We start from the raw sequence: 22,561 nt of genomic DNA, 5'->3' as shown, positions 1-22,561 counted from the left end.
AATATGTACCGTATAATAACTTTAACGAATAACCCTTTGTAAATTCTTATAAATGTTTAAATATATTTATAAATACTTTCTATATGCTGAAATAAAAAATGAAGACCACACCTCAGTGGGATAAGATTTGACGAGTCGTGTAAAACTGAGTTATCGACTTATAACTAGTAAGTAGAGTGTGATTTTATGTCAGGCACTTGTTCAACACTTACTCTCTTTTAATTCAGGGGCAGATGGAAAACCTTTTTAGGGCAAAGGTCAAGTTTAGTTTTGTGATCCTAACAAATGTCAGATTTTGAATTTCCTGTATTTTACTGGCAACCATAAGGTTTCAATGCTGAAATGTTAACAAGGACACAACCATGCCATCTGTCTGTGGTGCAGGAAATTACAGAACCAAAGTTCACTTCGCTATATCAACCATAAGCTTACCATTAAAACATAGGACAAAATTAGAATATTTTTGGAGTTCTAATAATTGTTAAATTGCAGTTGTATTGTCATGGCAGTGACTTGCAGGATTTCATGTATTTACAAAACTAATACCAATACAACTTCATTTATTTCATGAAGGTATGTGTGGTTTGTTCCCCCCTGGATCTGGTTATGGGTCAAGTTCCTTGCTAAAGGGCACAGCAGCAGTAGGTGGAACCTGAGATTCAAATAAAATGTTATTGGTCACATACTTAGCAGATGTTATTGAAGGTGTAGCAAAATGCTTGTGTTCCTAGCTCCAACAGTGCAGTAGTATCTATTTTATTTATCCTGTATTTAACTAGGCAAGTCAGTTAAGGACAAATTCTTATTTACAATGACGAACTACCAGGGAACAGTGGGTTAGCTACCTTGTTCAGAACAACATATTTTTACCTTATCAGCTCAGGGATTCGATCCAGCAACCTGTCGGAGTAGACTTCTCTATTGTGTTATTGACTGTACGTTTGTTTATCCCATGTGTAACTCTGTGTTGTTTGTATCGCACTGCTTTGCTCAATCTTGGCCAGGTCGCAGTTGTAAATGAGAACTTGTTCTCAACTGGCCTAACGTAATCTCACGTAATACTTCCAGATCAACTGTAATGTCAATACCATGGTAAAGCACAATATGTCCCCTTTCCAACAGAATCAATTATATGACCTATACGCTGCCCGTTTCTGCATAATTCAAGCAGGCAATGAGCCCCGTCGGGTCTTAGGTCCTTTGCTGTTGTTCTGGGATTGATTTGCCCTTTTCGCACCAAGTACGTTCATCTTTCGGAGACAGAACGCGTCTCCTTCATGAGCGGTATGACGGCTGCATGGTCCCATGGTGTTTATACTTGCGTACTATTGCTTGTACAGATGAACGTGGTAACTTCAGGCATTTGGAAATTGAGGTCTTGGCTGATTTCTTTAGATTTTCCCCAGATGTCAAGCAAAGAGGCACTGAGTTTGAAGCTAGGCCTTGAAATACAGTCACAGGTACACCTCCAATTGACTCAAATGGTGTCAATTAGCCTATCAAAAGCTTCTAAAGCCATGACATCATTTTCTGAGATTTTCCAAGCTGTTTAAAGGCACAGTCAACTTAGTATAGGTAAACTTCTGACCTACTGGATTTGTGATACAGTGAATTATAAGTGAAATAATCTGTCTGTAAACAATGACTTGTGTCATGCACAAAGTAGATGTCCTAATCAACTTGCCAAAACTATAGTTTGTTAACAATACATTTGTGGAGTGGTTGAAAAATGAGTTTTAATGACTCCAACCTAAGTGTATGTAAACTTCCGACTTCAACTGTACATATGAGATGAGTAAAGCAGTATGTAAACATTATTAAAGTGACTGGTGTTCCATTATTCCAAGTCTATGTATATAGGGAAGCAGCCTCTAAGGTGCAGGGTTGCGTAACCGGGTGGAAGCCGGCTAGTGATGGCTATTTAACAGTCTGATGGCCTTGAGATAGAAGCAGTTTTCAGTCTCTCGGTCCCAGCTTTGATGCACCTGTACTGACCTCACCTTCTGGATGATAATGGGGTGAACAGGCCGTGGCTCGGGTGGTTGATGTTCTTGATGATCTTTTTGGCCTTCCTGTGATATCGGGTGCTGTTAGTGTCCTGGAGGGCAGGTAGTTTTCCCCCGGTGATGCGTTGGGCAGACCGCACCACCCTCTGGAGAGCCTGTGGTCGCGGGCGGTACAGCTGCCATACCAGGCGGTGATACAGCCCGACAGGATGCTCTCAATTGTGCATCTGTAGAAGTTTGTGAGGGGTTTAGAGGCCAAGCCAAATTTATTCAGCCTCCTGAGGTTGAATAATGACGAGACGCCTGTAGGTGGTCTCGTCATTGTTGGTAATCAAGCCTACTACTGTTGTGTCGTCTGCAAAGTTGATAATTGAGTTGGAGGCGTATGTTGACACGCAGTCATGGGTGAACAGGGAGTACAGGATGGGGGCTGAGCTCGCACCCTTATGGGGCCCCTGTGTTGAGGATCAGCGAAGTGGATGTGGTTTCCTCCATTCACCACCTGGGGGCGGCCCGTTAGGAAGTCCAAGACTCAGTTGCACAGGGCGGGTTTCAGACCCAGGGCCCCAAGCTTAATGATGAACTTGGAGAGTACTATGGTGTTGAATTCTGAGCTATAGTCAAAGGACAGCATTCTTACATAGGTATTCGTCTTATCCAGATGTGATAGGGCAGACGTAGTCCGTGATTGTCTGTAGTCCCTGCCACACACGTCTCTTGTCTGAGCCGTTGAATTGCGACTCCCCTTTGTCTCTTTACTGACGTTTTTCCCGTTTGATTGCCTTACGGAGGGAATAACTACACTGTTTGTATTAGGCCATATTCCCATTCACCTTGCCATGGTTAAATGGAATGGTTCGCACTTTCAGTTTTGTGCAAATGCTGCCATCTATCCAGGGTTTCTGGTTTGGGTAGGTTTTAATAGTCACAGTGGATACAACATCTCCTATACACTTCTTGATTAACTCAGTCACCATATCTGTGTATTCATCAATGTTTTTCTCAGAGGCTACCGGGAACATATCCCAGTCCGCGTGATCAAAACAATCTTGAAACATGGATTTTGATTGGTCAGACCAGCGTTGAATAGACCTTTGCACGAGTACTTCCTGTTTGAGTTTCTGCTTATAAGAAGGGAGGAGCTAAATGGAGTCGTGATCAAATATGCGAAGGGAGTGCGGGGGGCTTGTAGACATTTTGAGTAGCAGTGGAAAATCCACCATGGCTACTCCCGCCTCCAGTAGTTGATCTAGAAGACTTGGAGAGACTAAAGAAAGATAGGGAGGGTGTTGAACCGTTTAATTTGTTTAAGAGACGTCTGGATACTGTGTATCAGGATTTTTGTGGCCATTTACACAGATGGTTCAAAAGATCCAAGGACAGGACGTACTGGGTCAGCATTTGTAGTGCAGGAATGTGGGGGGGGAGATGGCAGGCTAAAAGCCTGATATGGACAGTGATGGAAAGTCGGAGAGGACACAGCCAGTTGAATAAGACCTTAAATGTGATAGGAAAGCATCCAACAGGAAAGTGTGATTATTGACAGGAAACAGAGAACGTGGAGGATGTACTGCTACAGTGTGGGTAGTCTGAGGGCAATAGAGAGGCTGAGATCTTGTATGAGGGAGAAGGGGATACAGGAAATTATTTTAAAGAGTATATTAAGTAACACATCATTAGATGTAGACTGAAATATTTATTTTTAATATATTTTTTTTAAAGAGTAACTGGGCTGGCAGGTAGGATTTAGTTTCTCCCTGTCTCTGGCCCACACTCCAGTACAGTAGGTGGTGGTAATGCACCATAACATTGAATGCCAACTGCCAATAAACCCCAACGAAGAAGAAGAGGAGTAGCAGTGGTCCAATGTTTTACCAGCGCGAGTACTACAGTGATGTGTTGGTAGAACTTCGACAGCATTTTCCTCACATTTTGTATCCACAAGATAATCTGTTTCACCAGGTGGTGCTGCTATAGTACAAGATAATCTGTTTCACCAGGTGGTGCTGCTATAGTGCAAGATAATCTGTTTCACCAGGTGGTGCTGCTATAGTACAAGATAATCTGTTTCACCAGGTGGTGCTGCTATAGTACAAGATAATCTGTTTCACCAGGTGGTGCTGCTATAGTACAAGATAATCTGTTTCACCAGGTGGTGCTGCTATAGTACAAGATAATCTGTTTCACCAGGTGGTGCTGCTATAGTACAAAATCATTTGTTTCACCAGGTGGTGCTGCTAAGTACAAGATAATCTGTTTCACCAGGTGGTTCTGCTGTAATACAAGATAATATGTTTCACCAGGTGGTGCTGCTATAGTACAAGAGAATCTGTTTCACCAGGTGGCACTGCTATAGTACAAAATCATTTGTTTCACCAGGTGGTGCTGCTACAGTACAAGCTATTCTGTTTCACCAGGTGGTTCTGCTGTAATACAAGATCATCTGTTTCACCAGGTGGTGCTGCTATAGTACAAGAAAATCTGTTTCACCAGGTGGTGCTGCTATAGTACAAGATCATCTGTTTCACTAGACAGCGCTAATATATTACAAGGTAATCTGTTTCACCAGGTGATGCTGCTATATTACAAGATAATCTGTTTCACCAGGTAGTGCTGCTATATTCCAAGATAATTTGTTTCACCAGGTGGTTCTGCTAATTTACAAGATAATCTGTTTCATGAGGTGGTGCTGCTATAGTACTAGATCATCTGTTTCACCAATGGGTGCTGCTAATTTACAAGAGAATCTGTTTCACCAGATGTTACAGCTATAGTACAAGAGAATCCGTTTCACCAGGTGGTGCTGCTATAGTACAAGATAATCTGTTTCACCAGGTGATGCTGCTATAGTACAAAATAATTTGTTTCACCAGGCGGTGCTGCTACAGTACACCATAATCTGTTTCACCAGGTGGCGATGCTATATTACAAGATAATCTGTTTCACCAGGTGGTTCTGCTATAGTACAAGATAATGTGTTTCATCAGGTGGTGCTGCTATAGTACAAGAGAATATGTTTCACCAGGTGGTGCTCTTATAGTACAAAAGTATCTGTTTCACCAGGTGGTGCTGCTTTAGTACAAAATAATATAATAATCTGTTTCACCAGGTGATGCTGCTATAGTACAAAATAATTTGTTTCACCAGGTGGTGCTGCTATAGTACAATAATCTGTTTCACCAGGTGGCTGCTATATTACAAGATAATCTGTTTCACCAGGTGGTTCTGCTATAGTACAAGATAATGTGTTTCATCAGGTGGTGCTGCTATAGTACAAGAGAATATGTTTCACCAGGTGGTGCTGCTATAGTACAAAATAATATATTAATCTGTTTCACAAGGTGGTGCTGCTATAGTACAAGATCATCTGTTTCACCAGGTGGTGCTGCTATAGTACAAGATAATCTGTTTCACCAGGTGGTGCTGCTATAGTACAAGATAAATCTGTTTCACCAGGTGGTGCTGCTATAGTACAAGAGAATCTGTTTCACCAGGTGGCACTGCTATAGTACAAAATCATTTGTTTCACCAGGTGGTGCTGCTACAGTACAAGCTATTCTGTTTCACCAGGTGGTTCTGCTGTAATACAAGATAATATGTTTCACCAGGTGGTGCTGCTATAGTACAAGAGAATCTGTTTCACCAGGTGGCACTGCTATAGTACAAAATCATTTGTTTCACCAGGTGGTGCTGCTACAGTACAAGCTATTCTGTTTCACCAGGTGGTTCTGCTGTAATACAAGATCATCTGTTTCACCAGGTGGTGCTGCTATAGTACAAGAAAATCTGTTTCACCAGGTGGTGCTGCTATAGTACAAGATCATCTGTTTCACTAGACAGCGCTGCTATATTACAAGGTAATCTGTTTCACCAGGTGATGCTGCTATATTACAAGATAATCTGTTTCACCAGGTAGTGCTGCTATATTCCAAGATAATTTGTTTCACCAGGTGGTTCTGCTAATTTACAAGATAATCTGTTTCATGAGGTGGTGCTGCTATATTACAAGGTAATCTGTTTCACCAGGTGATGCTGCTATATTACAAGATAATCTGTTTCACCAGGTAGTGCTGCTATATTCCAAGATAATTTGTTTCACCAGGTGGTTCTGCTAATTTACAAGATAATCTGTTTCATGAGGTGGTGCTGCTATAGTACTAGATCATCTGTTTCACCAATGGGTGCTGCTAATTTACAAGAGAATCTGTTTCACCAGATGTTACAGCTATAGTACAAGATAATCTGTTTCACCAGGCGGTGCTGCTCTAGTACAAGATAATATGTTTCACCAGGTGATGCTGCTATAGTACGAAATAATTTGTTTCACCAGGCGGTGCTGCTACAGTACACCATAATCTGTTTCACCAGGTGGCGATGCTATATTACAAGATAATCTGTTTCACCAGGTGGTTCTGCTATAGTACAAGATAATGTGTTTCATCAGGTGGTGCTGCTATAGTACAAGAGAATATGTTTCACCAGGTGGTGCTCTTATAGTACAAAAGTATCTGTTTCACCAGGTGGTGCTGCTTTAGTACAAAATAATATAATAATCTGTTTCACCAGGTGGTGCTGCTAAAGTACAAGAGAATCTGTTTCACCAGGTGGTGCTGCTATAGTACAAGGTAATCTGTTTCACCAGGTGCCACTGCTATATTACAAACTAATCTGTTTCACCAGGTGGTGCTGCTATAGTACAAAATAATATATTAATCTGTTTCACAAGGTGGTGCTGCTATAGTACAAGATAATCTGTTTCACCAGGTGGTGCTGCTATAGTACAAGATAATCTGTTTCACCAGGTGGTGCTGCTATAGTACAAGATAAATCTGTTTCACCAGGTGGTGCTGCTATAGTACAAGAGAATCTGTTTCACCAGGTGGCACTGCTATAGTACAAAATCATTTGTTTCACCAGGTGGTGCTGCTACAGTACAAGCTATTCTGTTTCACCAGGTGGTTCTGCTGTAATACAAGATCATCTGTTTCACCAGGTGGTGCTGCTATAGTACAAGAAAATCTGTTTCACCAGGTGGTGCTGCTATAGTACAAGATCATCTGTTTCACTAGACAGCGCTGCTATATTACAAGGTAATCTGTTTCACCAGGTGATGCTGCTATATTACAAGATAATCTGTTTCACCAGGTAGTGCTGCTATATTCCAAGATAATTTGTTTCACCAGGTGGTTCTGCTAATTTACAAGATAATCTGTTTCATGAGGTGGTGCTGCTATATTACAAGATAATCTGTTTCACCAGGTGGTGCTGCTAATTTACAAGATAATCTGTTTCATGAGGTGGTGCTGCTATAGTACTAGATCATCTGTTTCACCAATGGGTGCTGCTAATTTACAAGAGAATCTGTTTCACCAGATGTTACAGCTATAGTACAAGAGAATCCGTTTCACCAGGTGGTGCTGCTATAGTACAAGATAATCTGTTTCACCAGGCGGTGCTGCTCTAGTACAAGATAATATGTTTCACCAGGTGATGCTGCTATAGTACGAAATAATTTGTTTCACCAGGCGGTGCTGCTACAGTACACCATAATCTGTTTCACCAGGTGGCGATGCTATATTACAAGATAATCTGTTTCACCAGGTGGTTCTGCTATAGTACAAGATAATGTGTTTCATCAGGTGGTGCTGCTATAGTACAAGAGAATATGTTTCACCAGGTGGTGCTCTTATAGTACAAAAGTATCTGTTTCACCAGGTGGTGCTGCTGTAGTACAAGATAATCTGTTTCACCAGGTGGTGCTGCTGTATTGCAAAATAATCTGTTTCACCATGGTGGTGCTGCTATTTTACAAACCAATCTGTTTCACCAGGTGGTGTTGCTATAGTACAAAATTATCTGTTTCAGCAGGTGGTGCTGCTTTAGTACAAAATAATATAATAATCTGTTTCACCAGGTGGTGCTGCTAAAGTACAAGAGAATCTGTTTCACCAGGTGGTGCTGCTATAGTACAAGGTAATCTGTTTCACCAGGTGCCACTGCTATATTACAAACTAATCTGTTTCACCAGGTGGTGCTGCTATAGTACAAAATAATATATTAATCTGTTTCACAAGGTGGTGCTGCTATTGCACAAGATAATCTGTTTCACCAGGTGGTGTTGCTATAGTACCAAATTATCTGTTTCAGCAGGTGGTGCTGCTATAGTAGTAGCTAATCTGTTTCACCAGGTGGCGCTGCTATAGTACAAGAGAATCTGTTTCACCAGGTGGCGCTGCTAAATTACAAGAGAATCTGTTTCACCAGATGGTGCTGCTATAGTACAAAATATTCTGTTTCACCATGGAGGTGCTGCTATATTACGAACTCATCTGTTTCACCAGGTGGTGTTGCTATATTACAAGAGAATCTGTTTCATCAGGTGGCGCTGCTAAATTACAAGAGAATCTGTTTCACCAGATGGTGCTGCTATAGTACACAATAATCTGTTTCACCAGGTGGTGCTGCTATAGTTCAAAATAATTTGTTTCACCAGGTGGTGCTGCTAATTTACAAGATAATCTGTTTCACCAGGTGGTGCTGCTATAGTACACAATAATCTTTTTCACCAGGTGGTCCTGCTATAGTACAAGATAATATGTTTCACCAGGTGGTGCTGCTATAGTACAAGATAATCTGTTTCACCAGATGGTGCTGCTATAGTACAAGATAATCTGTTTCACCAGATGGTGCTGCTATAGTACAAGCGACTCTGTTTCACCAGATGGTGCTGCTATAGTACAAGATAATCTCTTTCACCAGGTGGTGCTGCTATAGTACAAGATAATCTGTTTCACCAGGTGGCACTGCTATAGTACAAAATAATATTTTTCACCAGGTGGTGCTGCTATAGTACAAGAGACTCTGTTTCATCAGGTGGCGCTGCTAAATTACAAGAGAATCTGTTTCACCAGATGGTGCTGCTATAGTACACAATAATCTGTTTCACCAGGTGGTGCTGCTATAGTTCAAAATAATTTGTTTCACCAGGTGGTGCTGCTACTCTACAAGGTTATCTGTTTCACCAGGTGGTGCTGCTATAGTACAAGAGAATCTGTTTCACCAGGTGGTGCGGTTATAGTACAAGATAATCTGTTTCACCAGATGGTGCTGCTATAGTACAAGCGACTCTGGTTCATCAGGTGGTGCTGCTATAGTACAAGATAATCTCTTTCACCAGGTGGTGCTGTTATAGTACAATAGACTCTGTTTCACCAGGTGGTGCTGTTATAGTACAAGAGACTCTGTTTCACCAGGTGGTGCTGCTATAGTACAAGAGACTCTGTTTCACCAGGTGGTGTTGTTATAGTACAAGATAACCTCTTTCATCAGGTGGTGCTGTTATAGTACAAGATAATTTCTTTCATCAGGTGGTGCTGTTACAGTGCCTTGCGAAAGTATTCGGCCCCCTTGAACTTTGCGAACTTTTGCCACATTTCAGGCTTCAAACATAAAGATATAAAACTGTATTTTTTTGTGAAGAATCAACAACAAGTGGGACACAATCATGAAGTGGAACGACATTTATTGGATATTTCAAACTTTTTTAACAAATCAAAAACTGAAAAATTGGGCGTGCAAAATTATTCAGCCCCCTTAAGTTAATACTTTGTAGCGCCACCTTTTGCTGCGATTACAGCTGTAAGTCGCTTGGGGTATGTCTCTATCAGTTTTGCACATCGAGAGACTGACATTTTTTCCCATTCCTCCTTGCAAAACAGCTCGAGCTCAGTGAGGTTGGATGGAGAGCATTTGTGAACAGCAGTTTTCAGTTCTTTCCACAGATTCTCGATTGGATTCAGGTCTGGACTTTGACTTGGCCATTCTAACCCCTGGATATGTTTATTTTCGAACCATTCCATTGTAGATTTTGCTTTATGTTTTGGATCATTGTCTTGTTGGAAGACAAATCTCTGTCCCAGTCTCAGGTCTTTTGCAGACTCCATCAGGTTTTCTTCCAGAATGGTCCTGTATTTGGCTCCATCCATCTTCCCATCAATTTTAACCATCTTCCCTGTCCCTGCTGAAGAAAAGCAGGCCCAAACCATGATGCTGCCACCACCATGTTTGACAGTGGGTATGGTGTGTTCAGGGTGATGAGCTGTGTTGCTTTTACGCCAAACATAACGTTTTGCATTGTTGCCAAAAAGTTCAATTTTGGTTTCATCTGACCAGAGCACCTTCTTCCACATGTTTGGTGTGTCTCCCAGGTGGCTTGTGGCAAACTTTAAACGACACTTTTTATGGATATCTTTAAGAAATGGCTTTCTTCTTGCCACTCTTCCATAAAGGCCAGATTTGTGCAATATACGACTGATTGTTGTCCTATGGACAGAGTCTCCCACATCAGCTGTAGATCTCTGCAGTTCATCCAGAGTGATCATGGGCCTCTTGGCTGCATCTCTGATCAGTCTTCTCCTTGTATGAGCTGAAAGTTTAGAGGGACGGCCAGGTCTTGGTAGATTTGCAGTGGTCTGATACTCCTTCCATTTCAATATTATCGCTTGCACAGTGCTCCTTGGGATGTTTAAAGCTTGGGAAATCTTTTTGTATCCAAATCCGGCTTTAAACTTCTTCACAACAGTATCTCGGACCTGCCTGGTGTGTTCCTTGTTCTTCATGATGCTCTCTGCGCTTTTAACGGACCTCTGAGACTATCACAGTGCAGGTGCATTTATACGGAGACTTGATTACACACAGGTGGATTGTATTTATCATCATTAGTCATTTAGGTCAACATTGGATCATTCAGAGATCCTCACTGAACTTCTGGAGAGAGTTTGCTGCACTGAAAGTAAAGGGGCTGAATAATTTTGCACGCCCAATTTTTCAGTTTTTGATTTGTTAAAAAAGTTTGAAATATCCAATAAATGTTGTTCCACTTCATGATTGTGTCCCACTTGTTGTTGATTCTTCACAAAAAAATACAGTTTTATATCTTTATGTTTGAAGCCTGAAATGTGGCAAAAGGTCGCAAAGTTCAAGGGGGCCGAATACTTTCGCAAGGCACTGTATAGTACAAGATAATCTCTTTTACCAGGTGGTGCTGTTATAGTACAAGATAACCTCTTTCACCAGGTGGTGCTGTTATAGTACAAGATAATCTCTTTCACCAGGTGGTGCTGTTATAGTACAAGAGAATCGGTTTGGAAGTCCAGTTGCAGAGTGTTTCTTCTCTTGACACTGACATATCCAAAGGCATGATTGGGTATTGTGCATCAACAGTGTTTTTTACAATGTGCTTTTGCGATAAGCCCTAGTATGAGTAATATATATTTTTTTATTTTTAAATGTTTCTATAGTGATTGTGAGTATCAAGAACCTTCAAGCGAAGACATTGTCTGAGAAAACTGCTGTTTCATTCAGAGAAAGGCAAACAACCTTTTATTCTCTAACCTCTTTTACTGGTTCCTCAGGTGGGCTTGGCCATTGCTTCATACTGTACATACTCTAACCCGAGGAGTAAAACCAAGAGATTACATTTTACAGACACTCTTATCTTGAGTGATTTATAGGAGCAATTAGGATTAAGTGCCTTGCTCAAAGGGCACATCAACAGATTGTTCACCTAGTTTGCTCAGGGATTCGAACTAGCAACCTTTTGGTTACTGGTCCAGCATTCTCAACCTCACAATGTGATCCCTTAAACGCTGTATTCAAAGCAACTGACAGTTACAGTGATAGTTGACTCCAAACTAACATTTGCTAGGTTCCCAAATGACATGAATCACTGAATTACTTTGAATTGGAAGGACACTACTAGAATGTTCTAGTTCTCACTGACAGAATAACACACCTTGACAATCAACAATTCTTGCCTGGGCCCGGTGGGGTTTTGCATAAATAGAAGTGAGGTAACTCAAAACTGCTTATCTCTGTGGTTCTTGACAAAGCCCTCGTGTTGGAATAATGAGAAGTGAAATTTCTCAGGACATGAGACAGGTCTTCCTTGTAAAAGAGGTGTCCTGACCCTCTATAGGACTTCCCGGCCCTCTATAGGACATCCTGGATAGATATAGACCCAGTGACCTTCCTCCAGGGAGGGGTACTGTCTCTTTAGCCGAATAATAATGACTGTTTTGAATGGACCAAAAGGGTCATATGAACTGAGAATAATTCTGACCCCGTCCATAGTCAATTGATGCCTTTATATGAATGTTCCTTGTAACCTAATAAAAAGTTACAATAAATAAACACTGGTCTCTACGTAATAATTCAAGAAAACGTTGGTTTGTGGTAGAGCATTGTCAAAGACATACGTAGGCTTACATCCATAAAAGGTCCAAAGGTTCAGGGCACTGACTGGCCGTCTAGGGCATATTAGGGTCAGTCAGTCAGTGACCTAAAACTTTTTCAAACAGTCAGTGTCCGTGTTTTTTAATTCTGTAAGCCAGTAAATTCAATTTCAGACTGCCGACTGGGAAGAGTAGCAGAAATAGCTGGAATTATTGCATCAATTGCAAATGAAGTATCGTCACAAGCACATGTGTTGGTTGCTGAAACAACAGGCCTCGTTTTAAACCAATCCTTGTAAACCACGCAGAAGAAGGTTGAAAAGTAGCTCTGGCAGTGTTATCTGTGGCAAAAATGATGATGATGATAACATTGATGATGTTACATTAAGAATGCTGTTACATTCAGAAAGATTATATTGTTAAAGGCCTAGTGCAGCCAAAATCTAGAAATTTCGCTGTGTTTTATATATACTTCCATGCTATGAGGTTGGAATAATACTGTGAAATTGTGAAAGTGATGATAATGCCCTTTTAGTGTAAGACCTGTTTGACGAGTTGTCTCCGCTCAGACCACTCCCAGATAGTCCTAGCTAAATTTTTGCTTGAGAAATTCCTCTTTCTCAAAACCTATTTGTGTTTGTTTTTAATTAAAATGGTCAAAAATAATCACTGTAAAGTACTTAATTGTTACCCAGAAATGATTTGAAAAAAACAACAAACAAAAAAACAGCATTTGTACTTTTAAAATTAAACTGACAGTTTCTGCAAATGAAATTGTGAATAAAAGATTTCACAATATTAATTCTGAGTGAGGTATAGCCTACTGTCCCTGGCCTGAAACAATGTCCTCCTGATCGCACTTTAGGACAGGTAGGGTAGCAATAGGTGTCAAAGGAACAGCTTGACCTATCCATATTGGGGCCAAAGGACCTCTATTAGCATGGACAGCGCCATTGAGGGTTTCCACCATTTTAATGTAGTCAACTTTGTGGGACTTCTAACTTCATTGGCCTTATCCTTCCTGCTGACCTACATGGAGTCTTGTCCAACAGGGTCATTGGCTGGGATCAGCCAATTGTGAAGAACAAAAGTGACTACTTTAAAATGGAGATAGCCTCAATGGCGCTGCCATGCTGTCCAGACGCTATAATGGCACAGATACAAAAGATGAGTCCTCTATCTATCTCTATGGATCTATCTTGGTTTTACAAATCTATATATCCTAGGCGTGGTTGATATTCTTGACAACGGCAAGAATGTTGACTGCAGGTCTTTACACATTTCGCTACAAACTGTCAGACTGGAGCGAAACGTGCTCTTGTAAGGACACTCCCCCTTTAGCGGTTAGTTGTACAACAAGAGTCACATGATTCCATGTGCGTTTCATAAGGCCAGAGAGCCAGCTAAGACTTTAACTGAATGCGCTGCTCTCCTTTACATCATTTTGTAACAATGCGGGACAGTGACATCCACGGCGTCTCTTTCTAGAATTGTCAAAGGAATTGGTTTGGAACTGGCGCGATGTTTTTCTCGTTGGGATCGGTGACAGCTCTAGTGGCTGGCATTTTCGCCCTACACGTTGTACAGAAACTGTGTTTCCCTTACTTTTGGAAGGATGTTTTTTATTTAGTGAAAGTCATCCGATACGGCGCACGTCTGGAGATATTCAAAATTACTTCAAAAGTTGTCACTATCATTGACAGATTCGTCCAACAGGCAGAGCGAATTCCCACAAAACCTTTCCTTATATATGAGGGAATAACGTACACCTATCAAGACATTAACGAGCGGAGCAACAAATTGGCGAATGTCTTCCTCGAGCAGGGCACGTTGAAGAAAGGGGACTCCGTTGCGCTTCTGATGAACAATGAGCCCGACTTCATCTGTGTTTGGTTCGGATTGATCAAACTCGGATGTGCAGTGGCCTTTCTAAACACAAACATTAAGTCCAGATCGTTGCTACATTGTTTCAACTGCTGTGGGGCCAAGACTCTTGTTGTTGGTGCAGGTAAACATGTAATATAGTCTACGTAACAGTTGATGAGTGTCGCGTAGGCTGTTGGCGGCCAATCGGTGACATAATAATTAGATAATGAACGTTATTAGCCTACCACACGACCGCCGTAATGTTTTTGTTTTGTTTTAAAGATGTTTTATTTATTTATTAAATGTGTCCAAAGAAATGTAATGGGGAAAAACATCGTTCACATAGTTGTAGCCCACGCCGGATGTGTTTTGAGAGCTGCAGCATTCCAGGCGATCTGTCATTCCACCCAGCAGCCTTACGAGCCTAACCAGTGTTGTGAAACAGGGATGCTCTAGCAAATGTGCTTGTGTATACTCCCCACTGAATTCTACGAAGTCCTATTGGTGTTACGAATTTTACCTACACACAGTCGTTGACAACGAGACATATCAACATGAGTAAGCTTGTTAAGTCCATATGGCCATGTTACCAAGGATGAAGCTTATTAAGGTGACTGGGTCAAATGCAATGTACATGTATTTCTATACGTTGTGGGGCAGTTTTCCCAGACACATAAAAAAAGTAATGGACCAAAAAGCACTTGGAGATTCTCCGTTGAGCAATAATTTTAGTCCAGGACTATATGGTCTCATCGAACCATGTGTAAAGCATTCCGGTTCATAGTGCTATTACTATGTATGCTATAATTCTAAATGGCCCATACACCTTGTATGATCAGCAATTAATGTCTTCATCATAGACACCGAACATGTTTTATTAGAAGCTCTTATCCAGGACAACTTACAGAAGTGAGTATATATATATATATATTTATATATATATATATATATATTTGTATATTTGTACTGGTCCCCCTGTGGGAATTGAACTAACAACCCTGGAGTTGCAATTTATAGACTGTTTTCTCTGCTACCGCATGGCAAGCGGTACCGGAGCACCAAGTCTAGGACCAAAAGGCTCCTCAACAGTTACTACCTCCAAGCCATTAGAGTTCTGAACAATTCATAAAAATCGCCACCGGACAATTTATGAATCTTTATGAATTGTTCAGCAGTCTAATGGCTTGGGGGTAGTAGCTGTTGAGGAGCCTTTTGGTCCTAGACTTGGTGCTCCGGTACCGCTTGCCGTGCAGTAGCAGAGAAAGCAATCTATAACTTGGGTGACTGGAGTCTCTGATAATTTTATGGGCTTTCCTCTGACACAGCTTATTATGCAGTGCCTTGTGAAAGTATTCGGCCCCCTTGAACTTTGCGACCTTTTGCCACATTTCAGGCTTCAAACATAAAGATATAAAACTGTATTTTTTTGTGAAGAATCAACAACAAGTGGGACACAATCATGAAGGGGAACGACATTTATTGGATATTTCAAACTTTTTTAACAAATCAAAAACTGAAAAATTGGGCGTGCAAAATTATTCAGCCACTTTACTTTCAGTGCAGCAAACTCTCTCCAGAAGTTCAGTGAGGATCTCTGAATGATCCAATGTTGACCTAAATGACTAATGATGATAAATACAATCCACCTGTGTGTAATCAAGTCTCCGTATAAATGCACCTGCACTGTGATAGTCTCAGAGGTCCGTTAAAAGCGCAGAGAGCATCATGAAGAACAAGGAACACACCAGGCAGGTCCGAGATACTGTTGTGAAGAAGTTTAAAGCCGGATTTGGATACAAAAAGATTTCCCAAGCTTTAAACATCCCAGGGAGCACTGTGCAAGCGATAATATTGAAATGGAAGGAGTATCAGACCACTGCAAATCTACCAAGACCTGGCCGTCCCTCTAAACTTTCAGCTCATACAAGGAGAAGACTGATCAGAGATGCAGCCAAGAGGCCCATGATCACTCTGGATGAACTGCAGAGATCTACAGCTGAGGTGGGAGACTCTGTCCATAGGACAACAATCAGTCGTATATTGCACAAATCTGGCCTTTATGGAAGAGTGGCAAGAAGAAAGCCATTTCTTAAAGATATCCATAAAAAGTGTCGTTTAAAGTTTGCCACAAGCCACCTGGGAGACACACCAAACATGTGGAAGAAGGTGGTCTGGTCAGATGAAACCAAAATTGAACTTTTTGGCAACAATGCAAAACGTTATGTTTGGCGTAAAAGCAACACAGCTCATCACCCTGAACACACTATCCCCACTGTCAAACATGGTGGTGGCAGCATCATGGTTTGGGCCTGCTTTTCTTCAGCAGGGACAGGGAAGATGGTTAAAATTGATGGGAAGATGGATGGAGCCAAATACAGGACCATTCTGGAAGAAAACCTGATGGAGTCTGCAAAGGACCTGAGACTGGGACGGAGATTTGTCTTCCAACAAGACAATGATCCAAAACATAAAGCAAAATCTACAATGGAATGGTTCAAAAATAAACATATCCAGGTGTTAGAATGGCCAAGTCAAAGTCCAGACCTGAATCCAATCGAGAATCTGTGGAAAGAACTGAAAACTGCTGTTCACAAATGCTCTCCATCAAACCTCACTGAGCTCGAGCTGTTTTGCAAGGAGGAATGGGAAACAATTTCAGTCTCTCGATGTGCAAAACTGATAGAGACATACCCCAAGCGACTTACAGCTGTAATCGCAGCAAAAGGTGGCGCTACAAAGTATTAACTTAAGGGGGCTGAATAATTTTGCACGCCCAATTTTTCAGTTTTTGATTTGTTAAAAAAGTTTGAAATATCCAATAAATGTCGTTCCACTTCATGATTGTGTCCCACTTGTTGTTGATTCTTCACAAAAAATACAGTTTTATATCTTTATGTTTGAAGCCTGAAATGTGGCAAAAGGTCGCAAAGTTCAAGGGGGCCGAATACTTTCGCAAGGCACTGTATAGGTCCTGGATGGCAGGAAGCTTGGCCCCAGTGATGTACTGGGCCGTTCGCACTACCCTCTGTAGCGCCTTACGGTCGGATGCCGAGCAGTTGTCATACCAGGCGGTGATGCAACCGGTCAGGATGCTCTCGATGGTGCAGCTGTAGAACCTTTTTGAGGATCTGGGGACCCATGCCAAATCTTTTCAGTCTCCTGAGGGGGGGGGGGAGGTTTTGACATGGTATGTTTGGACCGTGATAGATCGCTGATGATGTGGACAACTCTTGACCCGCTCCACTACAGCCCCGTCGATGTTAATGGGGGCCTGTTAGGTCTGCCTTTTTTCTGTAGTCCACGAGCAGCTCCTTTGTCTTGCTCACATTGAGGGAGAGGTTGTTGTCCTGGCACCACACTGCCAGTGCTCTGACCACCTCTCATGGGCCACTCATTAGAAATGTGTTAACTGTGAGTCCCCTTGGCTAAAGGCCAAATTTAGGATGACGACGTCCTAAACCTGCTGGGAATATCTCTCTTCCCTGTACTCACTCCTACTTTACTGCTTTCTTCAATGCATCTGTGCTTACTCAGAGGCCTAATCTCATACACCTGCTTGCTGGCACAGTTGTCCTTCATCAGTGACAATTTTTATTTTACTAGGCAAGTCAGTTAAGAACAAATTCGGCCTAGGAACAGGGGCAGAACAACAGATTTGTACCTTGTCAGCTTGGGGGTTTGAACTTGCAACCTTCCGGTTACTAGTCCAACGCTCTAACCACTAGGCTACTTTGACAGTATAACAATCCTCATTTGAGATTGTCATGCATTTCACACACAGGATATAACGGATTGATGTCAATGGAGGGAGCATGCAAAAAAAACCTTGACAATATGCATTGAACATAATGGTACAGCATTAGTGTCCAGAAGCAGGGTGGCCTAGTGGTTAGAGTGTAGAGGCGGCAGGGTAGCCTAGTGGTTAGAGTGTAGAGGCGGCAGGGTAGCCTAGTGGTTAGAGTGTAGAGGCGGCAGGGTAGCCTAGTGGTTAGAGTGTAGAGGCGGCAGGGTAGCCTAGTGGTTAGAGTGTAGAGGTGGCAGGGTAGCCTAGTGGTTAGAGTGTAGAGGCGGCAGGGTAGCCTAGTGGTTAGAGTGTAGAGGCGGCAGGGTAGCCTAGTGGTTAGAGTGTAGAGGTGGCAGGGTAGCCTAGTGTTTAGAGTGTAGAGGTGGCAGGGTAGCCTAGTGGTTAGAGCGTTGGACTAGTAACCAGCAGGTAGCCTAGTGGTTAGAGTGTAGAGGCGGCAGGGTAGCCTAGTGGTTAGAGTGTAGAGGCGGCAGGGTAGCCTAGTGGTTAGAGCATTGGACTAGTAACCGGAAGGTTGCAAGTTCGAATCCCCGAGCTGACAAGGTACAAATCTGTCGTTCTGCCCCTGAACAGGCAGTTAACCCACTGTTCCTAGGCCGTCATTGAAAATAAGAATTTGTTCTTAACTGACTTGCCTAGTAAAATAAAGGTGAAATTTTTAAATTTTTTAAAAAGCAACCACTTACATTTATTTAACCGAGTCCCAGATCCATGTGGTCTGTGTTGCCTGGACAAGGCAATTATTGAGTGATTCGCCCTATTGAATAACTCATTCACTTCACTATTATTCCTCTCAGACCTGTTGGACTCCTTGGAGGACATCTTGCCCAGCTTCCTGGAGGACAACATCTCGGTGTGGGCCATGAAGAACGAGAGCAGCCACACGGAGGTCCAGACACTGCTAGATAAGATGGACAAGGCGTCGGACAAGCCCACCCCGCCTGCCCTGAGGGCTACCACCTCCCTCAAGGCCGCCACCCTCTACATCTTCACCTCAGGAACCACTGGTGCGTCTGTTACGTGTTTAATTGTCATTAGTTATACGTTAAAGGGGAAGTTCAGGATTTTACAACTTGATGTTAGATCTATGGGCCAAGAGAAACTGTAACTCATGGTTTGGTTTTCCAAACAGCCACTACAAACTTCATCTTTAGCCACCACTAGCAAATAGTCAATGGAAGTGATGGAGGCAAAATCACTTTCAAGTTCAATTCTGAACTTCCCCTTTAATTACTATTTAGTTGCATGTTAATCACGTATTAGTTGCACGTTTATTAAATGAATGACTCCTTCGTTAGCACTTAACATGAGTGTTTTCATTTGAGGAGGCCCATTAGTAAGTACGTGATTGTTAGTATAACATCACCTTAAATCATCACTATGTTGCGTTGTTTTAGTTTTGTTGCTGGGAAACCACCACCTCTCACCCCTGCTAATTAGCTGATTGTCCTTGAGGGAGGTCAGACTCAACTCTCGTGACTGAATTCGTTTCTCAGTCAGGTTTCCCTCCCAATTGGCGACAGATTTTCATGCGAATACTCAAAAATCGACGTAAAAAAATAATGTGCGTGTTTTACCACGTTTCCATCAAATGGACGTGTTGCGGACTGTGCTTGATGACGTATTGGACATAAAAATGACTTGTGGTTCAATTCCAATGTACCGAATAAAAATACAGATTAGCTGGGTAACATTTTTAATTCTACTGATTGTTTTGTCACTCTAAAAATGTTGTGTTATATAGCGAATGTACCCACAATGGTCTTGACACATTTTCTCCAGCCAACGGCTCACACATACAGGGTGGCTATAGCCTTTATGATGAGATTTATTCTGGACAAAAGAACGAGATTATTTGTATTTATCAAACGTCAGTCGAGCATCGATCATCGTGTCACCAGAATGAGACACTCCATATTTATTGGAAAGGGGCATCATGCTCATCACGGTGCACTTTGATCATCCTGTGAAGTTCATCATGTATTTCATCTGTAGCCTAATAAACTGTACTCTTTCCCGAGTCGTAGTGGGAGGACCACACAACATATCATGTATTTCATCTGTAGCCTAATAAACTGTACTCTTTCCCGAGTCGTAGTGGGAGGACCACACAACATATCATGTATTTCATCTGTAGCCTAATAAACTGTACTCTTTCCCGAGTCGTAGTGGGAGGACCACACAACATATCATTGCATGACTCCCAAGTTTGCTTCAATATTATGGTTATTATATCAATACTTGGTCATAAAAGCGTTTCTACCGCCATTTCTCGCATAATACATTTTACCGACACAAAAAGATCCCACCTTGTCTTGCGTATTTTTGTTATGTTGACATTTGGAACGTTTTTACTGACAAGTTTCCATCAGGCCTGTCGTGAAATTTGTTTTTTAAAAATCCAACATGTACTTTACCGGCATTTAAAAGTTGGATGATAACCTGGTTAGTAAGACTCAACTAACATGGTGTTTATATTTGGGGGGGGTGTCATTAGGTTGGCAAGGTCAATAATGACATGGAATGTAAGACTCAACTAACATGGTGTTTATATTGGGGGGTCATTAGGTTGGCAAGGTCAATAATGACATGGAATGTGTCTCAAATGGTCCCCTATTCCCTTATATAGTGCCTTACTTTTGACCTGGGCCCCATAGGGTTAAAGTCAAAAGGAGTGCACTATATAGGGAATAGGGTGTTTTCGGGGCGAAGAGATTATTATTATTATTATTATTATTATTATACAAGATGGGAATAGAAGTGGGATTCAGGGCTAAAGCCAGGTTCCTTTTCATGTTTGAATAAAATAGTGATCTATTTCCTGTTGTTCATAAAACTTCCCCTGTACAGAGATAAGAATCAACAGGTCAACCTGATAGAACATCGTGTTGCGAATGTTGTGTTTTTAGTGGAGCCGTTCGTTCTTGACTGCAGACAACACCACTCTTAACTTTGAATGGGTTGAACTTCTTTTGGTTCATATGTCTGAATGTGGACTTTGAAGATCAACATACCACCATCCTTTAGCAATGATATCTGACCGTCCTGTACCACAGTGGAACGATACAATGATATCGGACCGTCCTGTACCACAGTGGAACGATACAATGATATCGGACCGTCCTGTACCACAGTGGAACGATACAATGATATCGGACCGTCCTGTACCACAGAGGAACGATACAATGATATCTGACCTCTGTTTGCTTTTCCTATAATGTGTTGTATTGATTTCCTCCCATGTCCTTTCATCGTGGCCATTCTACAATGTCTATTCAGATAGGATGTGGTTAATAATACAGTCGATCTGCAATTATTAGAGACATTTTCAAAGTTGGATAGTGATACAGCAGTCTGCATGACATTTTAGTAATCAAATAGGTCAGGGTAGTTATTTTTATATGACGTGTAGGCGTTTATTTGATCTGTCTATGTTATGGCATGTTCCCAAGAGGAGGATCAGACTCCGCTTTCATATTGAAATATGTTGCACACAGGAGTCATTTTGTCCGTGACCAGCCACCACACACCGGGGTAAAGTTTCTCCCTAGGTACAGCTCTAGGATCAGCTTCCCCCTCCCCCAATGCAAACCTTACCCATTAGAGGGGAAAACACTAAACTGATCCAAGATCTGTGTCTAGCAGCAACTTCACCCTACACCTACAATAAGACAGTAAAGAGGGGCTAAGAATGATGAGCCTTATGTTACAACGTGTGTGTGTGTGTGTGAATAGCATTCTCCCGTGGTTGTCGTAATGTTGGTTGATGGTCGTGTCGGTGTTGTTGCAGGTCTGCCTAAGGCTGCGGTCATCACACACCTCCAGTCCCTGAAGGCTGCAGCAGGGTTCTGGGCCTACGGTGGGTCGGAAGATGACGTGGTCTACATCCCCCTGCCTCTCTACCACAGTGCAGCCTCTCTCATCGGTGTCGGGGGAACCATCGAGATGGGTAAAATGGCAGCAGTATATCTCTATTGGCTGTGTTCAAATACTTTTAAAGATGCATCATTCCTTCCTTCCTTCCTTTCATATTTCCTTCCTTCCGCCAGCAGCATACCACCTTGTATTCCATTGCTGGCTTGACTCTGAATCTAAGGACGGTCCTGGTCGGTCAGTCCTGGTCGGTCCCTGGATGGGCGACCAGATGTAGCTGGAAGTGGTGCTGAAGGGCCAGTAGGGGGCCTTCTTTCCTCTCGTCTAAGGAAGGTCCAATGTTCCCAGGGCAGTGAAGGGGACATTGCCTTTCAGTGCGTAGGGTGCATCTTTCGGATGGGATGTTCAAATAAGTTTCCTGACTCTCTGTGGTCACTAAAGATCCCATGGCACTTATTGTAAGAGTAGGGGTGTTAACCCCGGTGTCCTGGATAAATGTCTAATATGGCCCTCATACACTATCATGGCCACCTAATCATCCCCAGCTTCCAAAACTACTCATTCCTCTAAAGTGCCAAATGGGATATTCTATTGGTTCCTTTGCACCAGTCAAGCTCAATCAAACTCCGCTTATGCATTTGAAAGAACACATACTATTTGAACGCAGGTCTATGAAAACCTGTATGAAAGATTAAGGACACCTGCTCTTTCCATGACAGACTGACCAGGTGTATCCAGGTGAAAGCTATGGTCCCTTATTAAATCCATTGAAATAGTGT

General features: G+C 42.1%; 1 protein-coding gene across 1 annotated transcript in view; it reads left to right on the top strand.

Annotated features, from left to right (window-relative positions):
• The first annotated feature begins 13,606 nt into the window (after window positions 1–13,606).
• The window catches only part of slc27a6 (solute carrier family 27 member 6), a 38,595-nt gene continuing 29,640 nt past the window's right edge, over window positions 13,607–22,561 (top strand). The window contains exons 1-3 of the mRNA XM_024381460.2: window positions 13,607–14,246; window positions 18,707–18,916; window positions 21,700–21,858. Coding sequence (XP_024237228.1) covers window positions 13,760–14,246; window positions 18,707–18,916; window positions 21,700–21,858 — 856 coding nt within the window. The 5' untranslated portion in view covers window positions 13,607–13,759. The remainder of the gene's footprint in view (window positions 14,247–18,706; window positions 18,917–21,699; window positions 21,859–22,561) is intronic.

The sequence above is a fragment of the Oncorhynchus tshawytscha genome, linkage group LG20 (genome assembly GCF_018296145.1).
Source record: "Oncorhynchus tshawytscha isolate Ot180627B linkage group LG20, Otsh_v2.0, whole genome shotgun sequence".
Taxonomy (NCBI): domain Eukaryota; kingdom Metazoa; phylum Chordata; class Actinopteri; order Salmoniformes; family Salmonidae; genus Oncorhynchus; species Oncorhynchus tshawytscha.
This window is presented reverse-complemented; position numbering and strand designations above follow the sequence as displayed.